Source organism: Maylandia zebra, linkage group LG8, assembly GCF_041146795.1.
Source record: "Maylandia zebra isolate NMK-2024a linkage group LG8, Mzebra_GT3a, whole genome shotgun sequence".
NCBI lineage: Eukaryota > Metazoa > Chordata > Actinopteri > Cichliformes > Cichlidae > Maylandia > Maylandia zebra.
Window position 1 is genome coordinate 22,009,243 of NC_135174.1, and position 14,269 is coordinate 22,023,511.

The 14,269-nt window shown below is 39.7% G+C and overlaps 1 protein-coding gene across 4 annotated transcripts; it reads right to left on the bottom strand.

Moving 5' to 3' along the window:
• Nucleotides 1-400: 400 nt before the first annotated feature.
• On the bottom strand, nucleotides 401-12,120 carry myoz1b (myozenin 1b). 4 transcript variants are annotated; one of them, XM_012920612.2, is made up of 6 exons: nucleotides 11,956-12,120; nucleotides 9,256-9,342; nucleotides 2,912-3,078; nucleotides 2,747-2,813; nucleotides 2,447-2,630; nucleotides 401-928 (listed from the first exon to the last, which is right to left on the bottom strand). In XM_012920612.2, the coding sequence occupies exons 2-6, from the start codon at nucleotides 9,338-9,340 to the stop codon at nucleotides 697-699; spliced, it is 735 nt and encodes a 244-aa protein (XP_012776066.1). In that variant the 5' UTR covers nucleotides 9,341-9,342; nucleotides 11,956-12,120; the 3' UTR covers nucleotides 401-696. The 4 variants fall into 4 exon arrangements, with proteins under 4 accessions (XP_012776066.1, XP_023008499.1, XP_023008495.1 ...); XM_023152731.2 differs by having other exon boundaries at nucleotides 2,447-2,633; XM_023152727.2 differs by having other exon boundaries at nucleotides 2,747-2,816.
• Between the last annotated feature and the right edge of the window lie 2,149 nt (nucleotides 12,121-14,269).

Consider the following 14,269-nt stretch of genomic DNA (forward strand, 5'->3'; position numbering starts at 1 on the left):
ACCCCCCCCCCCCCCCCCCCCCCCCCCCCAGAGCCTACAATAACTCCCTCTCCGTCTATTAGGACGAGGCGAAAGGATCCCTTTTGCCTCTCTGTCTCTTGACATAACCTCCTCTGTGATCCAGTTTCCTAGGGCCGCCCTTCTCATTTCCAATTGCCACTTCCCCGTAGCCATTTCTAATCTGTCTCACAATCTCAGCTATCAAATAAACACTCTTGTAAATAGTTTCCTCTGCTTCTTGGTGTCTGCATTTGGGTCCACTTCTTAGGCGAACTTTCAGTTCATGACAATATCATGTTAGGTCATTAAGAGTTAGTGTAAAAGTTTTCAACCTTGAGTTGCTTTCTTCCTTTTCTATTAATTTGTTACTTTCACATATGGAATGAGAAGCCAGCAGACATTCTCTAAAGGGGAAGTTTATTGTATAAATTGTTCTAAGAGTGCAGAGTGTTTGTCTGTTTTAGGTCTCACAGTATCTCATAATATGCAAAGTCACAGACATTCATAGGTGAAGATGTAAAGGCTAAAGGCTAAAAGCTAAGACAGCACACAGTAGAGCAGGGGAGATAATTTGTCCTGTTCCATCACATCAATTTTAATAATTTATGTTTGTTTATTTTTTTTTACAATTAAAGTACATGTTGGGAGTTCTCACTGGACTTATGAGTTATTAGGTGCTGCAAATTTAAAAGCTCATCACAGGTCATCTGTCTCTCCGTCAAAGGGGATCTCGAGATCTGTGTGGATGTGTGAATTGTCTTCACTGCAGACCCAGCCGATGGGCGTGCGGTTGAACGAGGGGCGCGAGCGAATGTCAGGCTGCAGTGTGGGCAGAGGTTCAGGCTCCTCGGTGGCAACATTGAGCTCTGGAAGCTCAAAGGTCAGCAACTTGGATGCCTTGTCATAACCGCCGTATGGCAGTGCCATCCTGAGAAAAAGGATGACAAGTATTTTTGGTGTTAAGCAGTACAGTAAAGTAACTTCCAAATTAATAACTTTCAAACACAAAATGCAAAAAAAAACCCCAAAAAAACCCCATTTTCTTTTAAGGTTGACATACTCATTCCACACAACATATTTTGCTGACTGAATGAAAGAATTACTAGCTTAGAGAGTGGTAAGGTGAGGATCCTCATGTCAGAGTGTACCTCTGCCACACAGTCAACTAAACTATGACAAAGACATCAGCACAACTGCTAATAAAACCTCTCTTACATCAATGCAGAGCCGTGTCAGCACCTCATTGAAATTTACTGGTTTTATCAAACTCAGCAGAGATGTAGATTTTACCTACTAAACAGCATCTTTAACATTTAGAAATGTACTTTTCTACTTAACTGTGAGCAAACATTTTGCCCCAGATGTCATTATCCTAATCTTATTTGAACCCTGGATCTCAGTCCATTGCAATACTGTTTATAATTCTTTCGAAGCACCATAAGAGCAGCTGTATCCTTTGCCATTACTAATGGGTCTGAATAAGCAATAAACCTTGATTGTATTACAACACAACAGGCTCCTGGACACAAATATGTAAAAAGGCCTCCTGCATGGGAGAATCGATGACAGCTAAGCTAAAGTTCACTGTATCTTCAACTCTGCAACATTTGGCTCAAATCTGTTGAAATGTGGGCCGATTGGCAAAAGGACAACTATCCCTATCTATGTCTGCACCAACATACAGGCATAGATAGAGGACAAATATACATAGAGATACTAAATACTAAAAGGGAGAAGTCATTCACACTCAAGTAAAATGAGAAAATCAAGCCAAGCCTGCTGGCATGTAACAAGATCCAAAATAGCCAAAGTCCAAAACTAACCTCAAGGAGTTGGAGAACAACCTCAATGAGTCTCAAAGTAACTTCAAAGAGTCTCAGAACAACCTTAGTCTGAAAACAACCTCAAAGAGTCTCAAACTAACATCAACATCAAATAGTGACAAAACAACACCTCAAAGAGTTTTAAACTAATTTCAAGAAGCCTCTCAATGACCAAACAGAGATTTAAAAGTTTCACAAGACACAAAGACATAGGATCCATTCTCATCAGTTCTCCCATGTATGAGGGACTTTTACATATTTGTTTCCAGGGGCCTGTTTTCTTATTATACATCTGAGATTGATTGCATAATCAGGTCCATTACTAATCACAGAGGACACAGCTGTGCAAGAATTATTAACTGTATTACAATGTACTGAGATCCACGGTTCAAATAAGATTAAGATAATGACATCGGGGACCAAATGTTGCTCAGTGGTAAGTGTTAAAGTACATTTTGAAATATCAGGAATGTTATACAGCAAGTAAAGGCTGTGTCTGTGGTGAGTAAAGCCATGGAAACAGATGGGAAGTAGGAAACTATTCACTGCTTCATGATTAAGGGGATAAAGCACTGGGTGTTGTTGTCATTATATACTTGAATAGTCATTCAGTAATACAGTACCTGTTGAAGCTCTTGTACTGATGTAGGTCTGGGTGTATCTGGATGGGTCCAGGCATGCAAGGCTTCATCGTGGCCTTCAGCTCCTCATTGTCCTTCATGGCCCGTTCCCATGGGGATATGTAGGTGCGTACATAGTCCTTCCTCTTCTTCTGCTTCTCCACCTCCTCATCCACAGTCTCCTTCACTACTGGGACATACAGGAACGGGGAGGAAAGAGGTGAGCACCACAGATATGACATGCATACTTTTAACAGAAGGAAGGCATCACAAATAGTGAAAAGAGAATTTCTGTGATCATACTTTCTTCCTTTGGCATCTCAGGCTTTGGAGGCACAGGGGGAGGGGACATAATCAGGTTCTGAAGGTTCTGCTGAAATATATTTAAAAATACAGAGGATATAATCTTATCAGATCACAAACATATATAGACAACACAAACACTTAGCGCCTCATATACACAGTCACCATGTTCTCGTTGGTCACAATGAACTTCTCGACTCTCTGCTGCCTCATCTTGAACATCTTGGACCCCTTGTTCGTGAGGAGGGAGAGCTCTTCGAGCATCACATCTTTGGGTGCCTTGATCTTGGTACCCAGATCGAACTCAGAGGCCTCAGGGTCTGTCTCATCGTCTGACAGTGTGCAGAGAGAAGATACCGTTACCCTAACTCACACATATATTATAAAAATACAGTGCTGCAGTGCTTCAAGGTGAATGTCAGTGACAAGTCATTCAAATTAATTGTATTTGTTATGGAATAGTGGTGATAGGTTCTTATTTATTTGTTAAATATGTGCAATAAATTAACTACAAAGAAATTTATAATACATTACATGAGAAAATTACGTGTAATACAATGTTGTAAGTGTAAAGCAACCAGTGATAATCAATGAAATTATGGCAATGCTGAAAGCAAAGACTCATCGAAATGTCAATATTTCAGCTCAAATGGATTTAATAGTGTTGCAATGGTTGGGTGAGTAAATAATGTTGCGGTGCAGGCTCTGGAGAGGCCAGTCCATGACTGATAGTCTTCCACTGTGTGTTTTTCTGTCCTGGTATGGTTTTGCTCTATTGGCAGTGTGTTTGGGATCGCTGGCATTTTCCAGATGGTTTTGCAATGTGGATCCAAATTTGACTTTACTTTTCTACCTTTATGACTTCATCTATTTTGACAAATTCTTCACTGGCCTGAATCCAGCACCAACCATGATGAAGCCTTCACCTTGTTTCACAGACAGATATAGCATTTCTCTCCTGAACTCCTCCATACAAACTGACAATGTTTCACCATCCAATAGACCTGTTGTCACTGATTTTTCAGTAATTTCAACAACTGGCTCAGTGGAAGTGAAATCCAACAAAGCTTAGCTCAAGACTTTGCTACTTTAAGATTGACATGTCGGTACATGTTTGTAGGCGGTTTCTCTGTCACATCCATCCCTTACCAATAATATGCTTTTGTTTTTTCAAAGATTGAACTCGGGGTGGGCAAAATGCTCAAATCAAGCTCCAAGTGTTAATTTCACAAAGTCAAAACAACACAAGGCTTCAAAAAGTGATGTGTGATATCTTGGTGGTTATGTTCATACATATATTTATTCTTTTGTTGCAGGGAAGTTATAAATAAACATTTACATTTTTATCCACATTATTCTTAATTCATATTATTTTTTATTCTGAAAAGTATCCTATATCTTGTCAAAAGTGGTAGCTATCGTGTGGGAAAGATAAAATTGTTCAAAATGAGCCAAGGGTGGGAATGGCTGGATTAAATGAACATGTCTGCGTGCCAACAGAGAAGAGATGACTTGCTCAACTTTGCAGAAATGCTGCAAATGAGAGGGAAGAGTCTGCTTCTGCCAGAATGAGTGTAAGAATGTCCAAAAAGTCTATCCTAAGCTAAGCTAACCACCTCCTGACGCCCTCATATTTAAAAAGTGGTCGTTTGGTCAAATATTTGGCAGTGAATAAGCATATTTCCAGAGATTTTTTTATTTAATTCAGTTTTATTAACATTTTCTTCATTTTCCCATTTGAATAAAATAAACCGAGCTATGATTTTTCGCCTTACACAATTTTTAGTCATTAACATTGTGGATTCAGAGGTTTGTACACCCATGTCAGCGGTACAGTTATTCTCACTTAAACCCATTTGGGAAATTAAAAAGTCCATTTAAGTGCCTGATATTGAATGAAGGATGTACAGCACAAGTCTCAAAAGTGTAGGTTTTTATTGTCAGGCTTCCAGATCATTGTTATAGTGATAAATTGGAGTAGAAACCTGCTGTGTGGTGTTAAAGGATGTGTTCATGTGAAACTGTGGGAGTTCTAGGGGCTAAGAGGCCGTAGCAATATGGAAGAAAAGTGCACTGGGGGATTTCACTGCAGCTTTTGTGGTAGAACTGTTTATGGAGGGAAATCCTTATAACACACTGCCTCCCTCTTGCTTCTCCTCTCTCTGTGATGGAGAGATCTGATAGATTTTACTGCTCCACAGAGCTCCTCATTAAACACTCTTCTCATCCACTACATACACTCTGATATCACTCATAACACCTGGAGTTGAGCCATAAACCAATGCACATTCTCACTCACATACACACACACAAACACAAGCACATCTATAAAGCAGGGAGTTGGCATTGCAATGCTGCAGAGAGCTGTTAGCAGTACCTCGTAAATCAGACTTGGGCAAGTAGGTGTGTAGACTGTGTGTGTGTGTGTGTGTGTGTGTGTGTGTGTGTGTGTGTGTGTGTGTGTGTGTGTGTGTGTGTGTGTGTGTGCATGCGTGCACGAGGGAGAGAGAGAATAACTGAGACTGCTGAGCAGAGCGAACTCTCCCATGGGGATATTGATTAGAGTGTTAATTCAGAAGAATGTGAAACTGGAGCTGGCTGTTGCTGACTGGAAGAAAATTGGAAAGACTGATCGAGGCAGGGGGTGGACAGATGGACAACATAGAGACTGACAGAGATATGACACAAACAGTCAGAATGACACAGCAGCAGGGATGATGGACAGATCCAGTGGAATTAACCAGAGCAAAATAAGGGATAAGCAGGATAAGCCCTTGAATGAATAAGCGACCAACTGAAAACAAACTGGTGGAAAGATACAGATGTGGCTGCAGATGTGACAGCAGAAGGACTGATAGAGAAAACAGCAAGGGACACAAATGGGGAAAGAAGTCAACAGATTGTTAAATGACACATACAAGCATGTGCCCAGACAGAGCAGATTGCAGAGTTCATATCCAGAGTTTAGCAAATAATATTTTGTGGCTGTGTCTTTTTTTTTAAGTAATACTGTATTATGCAACAGATACGTGTAATTTTAACATTTTTGAAATAGCTTTAAAGGTTGTAGGTTTAAAAGCCTGCAGAGAGGCTTTTGGGAATGCTGTTAGTTTGGGTTACACCAACCTCCAACTCCGAAAGATGAAGTCAACATGAAAGTGGCTTAAAGTAAGCAAGTAAAATTTGTATTCATGTAGCAGCTTTAAAGATAGGTATCACAGAGTGCTTCACAACAAAAACGTTAAAATAGTAATAGGAAAGTTTACCTACAAGCAATTCTAAAAAGATCCGTTTTAGCTGCTTTTTAAGAGACCACCAAGTCCACACATCTCGGGCTCAGGGGGAGAGAGTTCCAGAGTCACAGTTGCAAAAGCTCTGTCACCTTTAGTTTTCAGCCTTGTATGATGCACAGCCAGCAGGCCCTGATCACTTGTCCTCAGGCCTCTGATGAGGATGTGATCCATGCAGAGCTCTAAATGTCAAAACCAGAATCTGAAAGTGAACTCTGAAGTTCATTGGGGATCCAGTGTAACTGAATTAGCATTAGCGATGTGTGACATGAGAGTAACTAAGAAGACTGAGTGAGAAATCTGCAGGCATTCCAGGGAGGTGAATGGTGAATTACAATGTTCCAGACGTAACAAAATAAAAAACATGAATAACAATTTCCAATTCAGAGCAACATAGCAGAACTCAACTCAAGTGAAAAGTTACCCCATGGTTCCTCTCTTCATTAAGCTGGAGAAAATTACCGGTCATCCAACTTTTAATTCAGCATCTATGTAAGATCGGTAGCCAAGAAACATGGTGGGGCCATAAAGAGGCAAACAGCTTGATACCATCTAAATAGCAATAATAAGAAATGTCCTTAAACGTGCTAAAAATGAACTGAAAACAGTGCAGGTATAACATAAATTATAAAGGCCCCAAAACAGCCATCTGTGACACACCATCGGTGTGTTTTCTTCTGTTTTTTAAATGGGTGGATGACAGCATCCTTAAAATAAAACAAAGACGCAGCTAAAATAGAGATTAAGAGATTTGGAGAATGGTTCCAATGAGTCTACTAATTTTACCAGCTCATATAAAGAAACGGGTAAAAAACTTTCTAAAATAACAGTCCGAGCTGGAATAGGAACAGACAATGAAGATGTGCCAAAGGAGAAATATTTTTTCTTCTCTCTCTCTATATATATAATATTCTAACCTCCTGTATACTTTAATATGTTTCTGCTTCAGCTTTTGGTGGGTGAAATTCTAGCAGTTTAATTTTCCACTACTTAGCGTCAATTAGCAACTATCTGTTTGATTCCCAACTAAGGTAACTAGCATTAGCTAATAATTTAGCTAATTTTTTTAAGTGTCTAGCTTTAAAAAACAACACAGCCGTGGCCAAAACGCTAACATGTGGGGTCATAGTGGCTACATCCATCTTTTATACTGTTTAAATTGCCATATATTGCCATGTTAACATTTTTTTCTCTCTAGAGCTAATTTGGCCCAAGTTAATAACTATTTGGGTAAATTGTGTTGGTTTATGTTATGCATGATTCGAGGCCAGGCCCCTTTTGGCTGACACGTGAGTCACTATGCAGCTGATGAATGAGGTTTTGCAGACACATGAATGTTAACCAAATGACATTGAGTTGTCCATCATTTTTGGAGAGTGTAAAATTTGCATTCCTCAGCCAGTTTGTCGAGTGATGTCGCTGGAGGGTGATGGTAGTCCCTGGGAAACCAGTTGCTAAATGCCCATTTATACAGACCTAGGGACTGGTCAGTGACCCCCAGGCGATCACTAGTTGCCAAGGAAGAATTTCCCAAGAAGTTGGTAAACCTCCTTGTGATTGCTTTGATCACTGGCAGATATTAGTGTGCACAAAAGTTGCCAACTTGCCCAGAAAAACATATTGGCTACTCTCTGAGCAGTTGTGAAACCGGGAGAGGAGACCATTTGTCACCTCTTGAAACTTGTTTGCTGCAACCATGCATCACAGTTATTCAGGTTTCACTATCGTTCACCTAGTAGTTAGTGAGTGCTTTGCATGCAAACTACATGACAATCTGCTAGCAACCACAGCAAGGAGATTTTTTGTAGCAGCATCTTCTTTGTGACTGATTTCACCTAGTGACAGCCAGCAACCTCAAGGGACCGATCACCAGTGGGTGAACTTGTATCACATACAATACAGCAGACAGTTCTCAAGGAAAGATGATTTGTTAAAATGGTAGACAAATAAACCAGTGGGTAATACCAACATCCAAGAGGTGTTAGAGGAGTGAGAGAATCTCCAGATTCACAAGGACTCAACTTCTTGATACACGGTTAGTCAACAAGCTCTCCATGAGCTGTAACTATCTTTGTTACCACAGAGCCAGCCAGCTCTCCCCCTGTGAGAACAAACTATGCCCGCTTATCCTTTGGAGGTTTGTACGAGATTGGAATCGATCCAAACTGACATTAGGTTAGAGGCGAGGTACACAATGGACAAGCTGCCAGTCAATCACGACGCTGACACACAGATACAGACAATCATTTAGACCACGAGTAAAAGCAGTGCAGAGTCACCAGTTATCCTGGATGTCTTTGGATTGTGAATCTGAAGCAGAGGTGCAGCATTTTAACATCACAGCGAGTTAAAGTGTAGCTTTGAAATGAAGATCACACGATCAACAGTATACTACTCTATCAATGGAGATTACAAAAAACATCCTATCTGCCGAGAAGGTGAACTAAACTAAATAAATATTGCAACTATACTCTTCCTTTTGAATATAATAAGGCATTTCCTGTCTTTATTTTTATGCTTCTGGTGTTTTTGGAAACTTTGGAATCACCACTAAAATTATAAATAATGTTTATTGACTTTGAATAATTTTAACATGCACAGCATAACTTTGAACAGATGGACTGGTGGATCTGGCATAATGAACATATTAAACTTTCTATTTTTAAAGTGTCTTTCTTACAGAAAGTAAAATCTCTACTTAAGCAGCCAATGTAACAAAACAAAGAAATGCACACACATTATAAAGTTTTTAGCTGTTGGAGCTTACACACATCCTCAGACAAACATAGCAGAGTGAGAGCAGAGTCGCCCTCTGATATTTTGTGTTGCCCATAATGGTGACAGATTTGTGGTTGCTCTGCCATCTGATAATGACCCACATCCCTTCAGGAATTGCTGCGTGCATGTTAGATATTGTGTTACTGCTTGGAACAAGTGTGCATGAGCGCGGGTCCTTATTTAATTGTGGTATCATACAACCGAATGCAATGATTTACACCCACAGAGTTCAGTTTATATGAGTAGAGTGGGCTGATAGCAGACAGGCACTAAAGATTTGACATTTACTAGATGGGATAATCACATCATTTGGGAAATAAAGTAGTGTTTGAGGAGCTGGAATGACTAGCAGAGTGTTTCATGTTTATACGCTGCATCTGAATATTTTGCCATTGTGCTGTATGTGTGCGTGCATGCATGTGTGTGTGTGTGTGTGTTTACCATTCTGGCTGATGTTGGACAGGTCAGTGATGATTCTGTTGGCCTTGTTTCCCTTGTTAGAAGGAGCAGGAGTTGTAAGGGACATGGCTAAAATACAGAACAGACAAAATATGTTTGAAACATTAATCACAGGTCTACCCTTCCACCACTTTTTTATACACAGAGAGAAAAGTACATGGCACAGTCTAAAAGAGATACTGATGGTAAATATTTCTCCCTGATCTAATAGTCAGCATCAACTGTTTAAAAACAGTCGATCCTTAAGGACTTCCTATCAAACCACTTCTTGCAAAGTCGGGTTCTTAAACATGAACAGAAACAACAATATATTAAAGTTATGATATATTTCTTTCTTTTTTTTTGTTTACTGTACTAATGCAGATTTTAAATTAAATTATATGGCATATGTGTAACATGCAGGTTCTCACATGTATTAGAAAAGTGGACAAATTATCACCAACTTCTGGTTCCACATTCGAGAATCTTTTCACTCACAGCAGTTTTACAATTTGGTTGAGTCTCATTACTCCTTTAATCAGTCTGGCCAAGGCAAACCGTTGCTTTCTCCTAAAAATTTGTAACGAACAGATTGTATGCTTCTTGTCTAACATATTTCCACATTTCACTCAGGGGCTGGTGGAGACCAAAATAGAGCTAAAAGGAGAGCTCAACATCAATCCATACAAGTACTGCTTTGTATGTAGCAGAGGTGGAAGATAGTTAGCTGTCCAAGGTAAACATTTGGGGTGGATACAAGGGTCAGCTTGAAATCAGACTCATCCTTTTGATATTTTAACTTAATTCAGTCACTTAATCCATTCTTGTTTTGAAAGGCAAAGACAGTTTATACACAGTTTACAGCCTGTTAAACCACCCCAGGAGGTCAAAATACTTATAATATTTCTATAATAAACCACTATATGGACCAATAAATACACACCAACATCACTGGTTCCATGACTTCACTCATTTTATACTTTTATTTCTTTGCTTTTATGCTTCTTTTTCTTTAATTTAATCATGTCTTCCTTTGTTTTTGTCTCTTTTGATTATCTTAAATGTACAGCACCTTGGTCGACAGTTGTTGTTTTAAATGTGCTATATAAATAAATATGACTTTGACTTTGACTATGACTTTTGAAAAAACACCAAAAAGGCGAATTAATAACTACCATTATTATTGACATTGGCATAATTGCTTTTATGTTCTGTGTTAGACTTTGTATCCTAGGAATAAATTGTCATGACTCATTTTATACTTTAAGAGAGGTTTAAATGAATATTAAGAATTACTGCCCAAAGTTTGGATTACATCATGATAGGATTAGCAACAAGATAGTGGCTGGCAACGAAATGTAAAACAGCAAAAGTGTAAAATGTTTAAGAAGAAGATGCAAACTTAAGTTGTATATCAGCCCCAACAGAATCTTACTGGGCTCCCTAATTAAATAAGGTGCTCTTTAAACATAAAGTGTATCTCCTGCATTCCCTTATGGACACTAAGCAAAGGTGGAAGCTCATGCCTGTCTTGACTAACCACTCAGATCGAGCCTGGCAGTATATCGTTGTCAATTTCTCAGGTCGAAAGCAATTAAGCGAAGCTGGAGGTGAGTCTTACTAAAAGAAAAAGCAGGAGGGCCTGTCTACAGGGAGACAGTTAATGTAATTGCTTTTCATCTGCTGTAATTGAAGCTCGTTTCCTAGCCGGGGATTCAGTCCTGTGTGAGCTATTTTTATGAGCCCATGTTCTATAGCACTCTGGTGAGTGGGACTGTCATCGACATAAAACATACATAGAAATTCAGCACACACACACACTCAGACACATCAACAAAAGCACACTCACACACAGATTTGCACTCAAATAGCTCTACTCTTGTGATTAATGTGAGTCAGTGGCTGGTGGATTAAAAACTGGAGATTACAGGTGTTTTTGGATGTTCTCTGGGAAATGCAAGATGGAGGCAAACTGCTGCGTTGATGCAACTACAGGAGCTGAGAGTGAAGCCCTGGGTCCTGTTACTGCCTCTCTAAGTGAAGACACGCTCCTGTCCCCAACGAGCAGCCTGTTTTAGCTCCAGATAAATCTCGAAGGGACAGCTGGGGAGGAAGGCTATCAGTCAGCACATTCCCAAATGCACACATACATCCTCGTGAACTAAAAACTCCACCGGAGAAGGCCAGATTCCTCAGGGACTACAGTGTTAGGTAAGAAGTTTAGGAGAGGAGATGGAATAAGCTGTCCACCAGCTGGCTTTCATGATCTGACATGGTTTAACTGATTTTTCAAGACTTAAAGTGAAAAAGGGTGTAAACAGTAACACAACTGCAAATTCATGCACACAACAGTATTAATTTAAAGGCTGTCTTAAACAGTTGCTGTCTTTTACCATAGCAAACAGTCCAGTCTGCAGTATACTGCTGAGCATCTGCTGCTGGCTGATACTCATTAATTCATCCAGCCACAGAGGGCTCATAAGGCCTCAGATGGGACTCCCTCTTGTAGCCAGAATCTGCTGACCACAGGACGTCAGCGAATTTAACTGGAACTGTCTGCTTGTTCTTAGAGGATCGCAAACTATCTGACAACTCAGTGGCCATCAATACCAGATAATCCACAAACATTCAAGGCATGTGTGAGAAAGGTTTTAATGGGTTTTGTCGACGCTATCGCACATTTTCACTTCTCCGGTGTCTTACCTACAAGACCCAGGGTGTCCGCACGAAGGCAAAAGGTCCCGGAGGATGAGGAATCTAAATTCCCAGGTAGATTTGTATCCCAGTGCTAATATTGCACTGCCGGCCCTGCTGTTCGCCCTGCAGAGAGTGAGACTCTGTCTGGAAGGCTGCAGGAGGGGTGGGAGACCAGGGTGAGGTGGTGTGGGGTGGGGTGGGGTGAATTGAGTAGGGGGTCTAGAGGGAAGTGGGTGTGGTGTTGGTAATATGAAGCACAAATAATGTATTTTTTAGTATTAGGTATCTATCTAACTATCCGCTCTACCATAATTGTTCCCATCTGTCTCTCATTTTCCAGCAACTTCCAAGAAAAGCAACTTAAATGATAGCATTTTGCTGGTAATGTTCAGCACTGAAATGCTGACTAACAGCAAGGTTTCTGTTTATGTGTTTTTATGTGTAAGGGTTAGTCTCATCAAGACTGTTGTTCCAGTTTTAAAAGGTCAAGCTGGTATTGATGCCAATGCCATTATCAGACCTGCTTATAAGTCTGAGTCATCGTTGATTCCCTTGTTGATTCTTTAACACCTTTCTCCGCTTAAAGAAGCAAGCTTACATAGGTTTTTGGGATTAACACTGTTTTATTTTCTGAACGCAGTGTCGAAACAGAGCTGGAAAAATGCATCAGGGAGTCTACTAAAGTCTTGACTTCAAAATTATCAGAAAAAACCATGCCAGCATCCACAAAAGGAGTTAACAAGCTTGGAGACAGGTGGTTTGATTTGAAACAACAATTCGGATCCAGTCCGTGATTCCCAGAGGAATTTCTGATTGTGTCTCAGGCAGTATTCTAAATCTTAAAAGCAACAACATTGCCAGGGCAATGATACAAAGGTTGCAGAGATGAGTAATTCAGTGAATTCCTCCAGCCTCTTTAGACTGCAGGTGAATGTGGGCTTTTGATAACAAACACAAAAGAATAGAACAGGTTTGTTGAAGTTTATTTGCCTGAGGCCATTTATCCTCTTATTTATATCTTTTACTCCCCCTCTGACAGGCATTTGCCCTTCACCCCGCAAACCTTTGGGAGTGATCAGCAGCTTCAAGCGTTTGAAGAAGTTAGCAGAAGTTACAACTGCATCCACCTCAGTTTTTTGGAATCAACCATTAAGACATTATTTTATCCAGGGAGGTACATCTCTGGGACAAGACTATAAAGGCTCTGTATTTTAGTGTTCTGTCACTGAGTTTTGTGCAGGTAAGAAATGATGGTTGAAAAGCCCTCTGGGATCGACTGATCATCTGGAATAGACAAAAGTTTCTGAAAATGAAACAAAATTTTCAAAGCAGCTATAATCCATATTTGTAACAGTATACAATCAAGTTCTCTTGTGCTAATGAATATACAGTTTTATACAATTTTCATTTTTCCATCAGCTTTACAGAACAGTTATATTTGAATGTATGTATTTTTCCAAGCACTGTTTTCAGGTGTCTCCACATATTTCCCTGGAGCTGGCAGAGAACAAACACAGATCTAAAAGAGTTAAATATATAAGAAACTTATTAAAATATTAGAGCCGTAAGATTTCTCCTAACAAAACTCAAATTTAAATGTTTAAGCATGTGTTTAAACATTGTCCTAGCATGGTGTTATTAGCTTTTCAGTAATAAAAAAAATTACAAAAAACTGAAGAAAAAGTTGTTAACTAAACTTCATGGCTATCCACTGAATTGCTGTCAACATGTTTGACTTAAAAACCGAAAATCTCACAGCGATGCTAGAGGGAAAATCTGCAAAATTCATCCAGTAACCTTTGAATACAGTCTGACTGCATCACAGAGGTGACATATCCCAAGAGACACATCTCTGTGGTGATCCTAAAACTGAATAGGTCAAGTGACCTCAACACAAAAGTATGTGTGTAACTAGCCTTCTAATCCATCAGGAATTCAAACTCACACTTTGAGCATCTACTAACCTTGTTTTTTTATGACTAATTTAGCTCTATCAATACTTTAACCAGGAGGATAACAAAAAAGAAAACATTAAAGGAAGTGTTTATTTTTAAATAACCTAAAAATGAGTGACCCAAACTTAAAAAATTCAACAATGTCCCTTAAACCTGGACCCTTGACCCTAAATGGTTGACTCTGCTGACCCAGAAAGATGGTGCAAGGGAACGGCCTCTTTAGCAGAGAAACAAGAACAGGCTGGATGTATGAGGTAGCACTTCCCCTCTCTCAATCACATTGTAGAAAAAGCCATCAGAATTAAGAGTCGAGCACTGGGCCAAATAGCTGGAGATTAACGGCTCCAAAAATAGGTGAAATGGGC

Bases quoted from the DNA above. Each gene is read 5' to 3' on its own strand.
- myoz1b (XM_004556595.2), bottom strand. From the start codon at position 9,340: ATGTCCCTTACAACTCCTGCTCCTTCTAACAAGGGAAACAAGGCCAAC. The intron at 2,817-2,911 runs GTGACTGTGTAT...AATATATTTCAG, and splicing joins TTGTGACCAACGAGAACATG to CAGAACCTTCAGAACCTGAT. The intron at 929-2,446 runs GTACTGTATTAC...CCTTTTTCTCAG, and splicing joins CAGTACAAGAGCTTCAACAG to GATGGCACTGCCATACGGCG.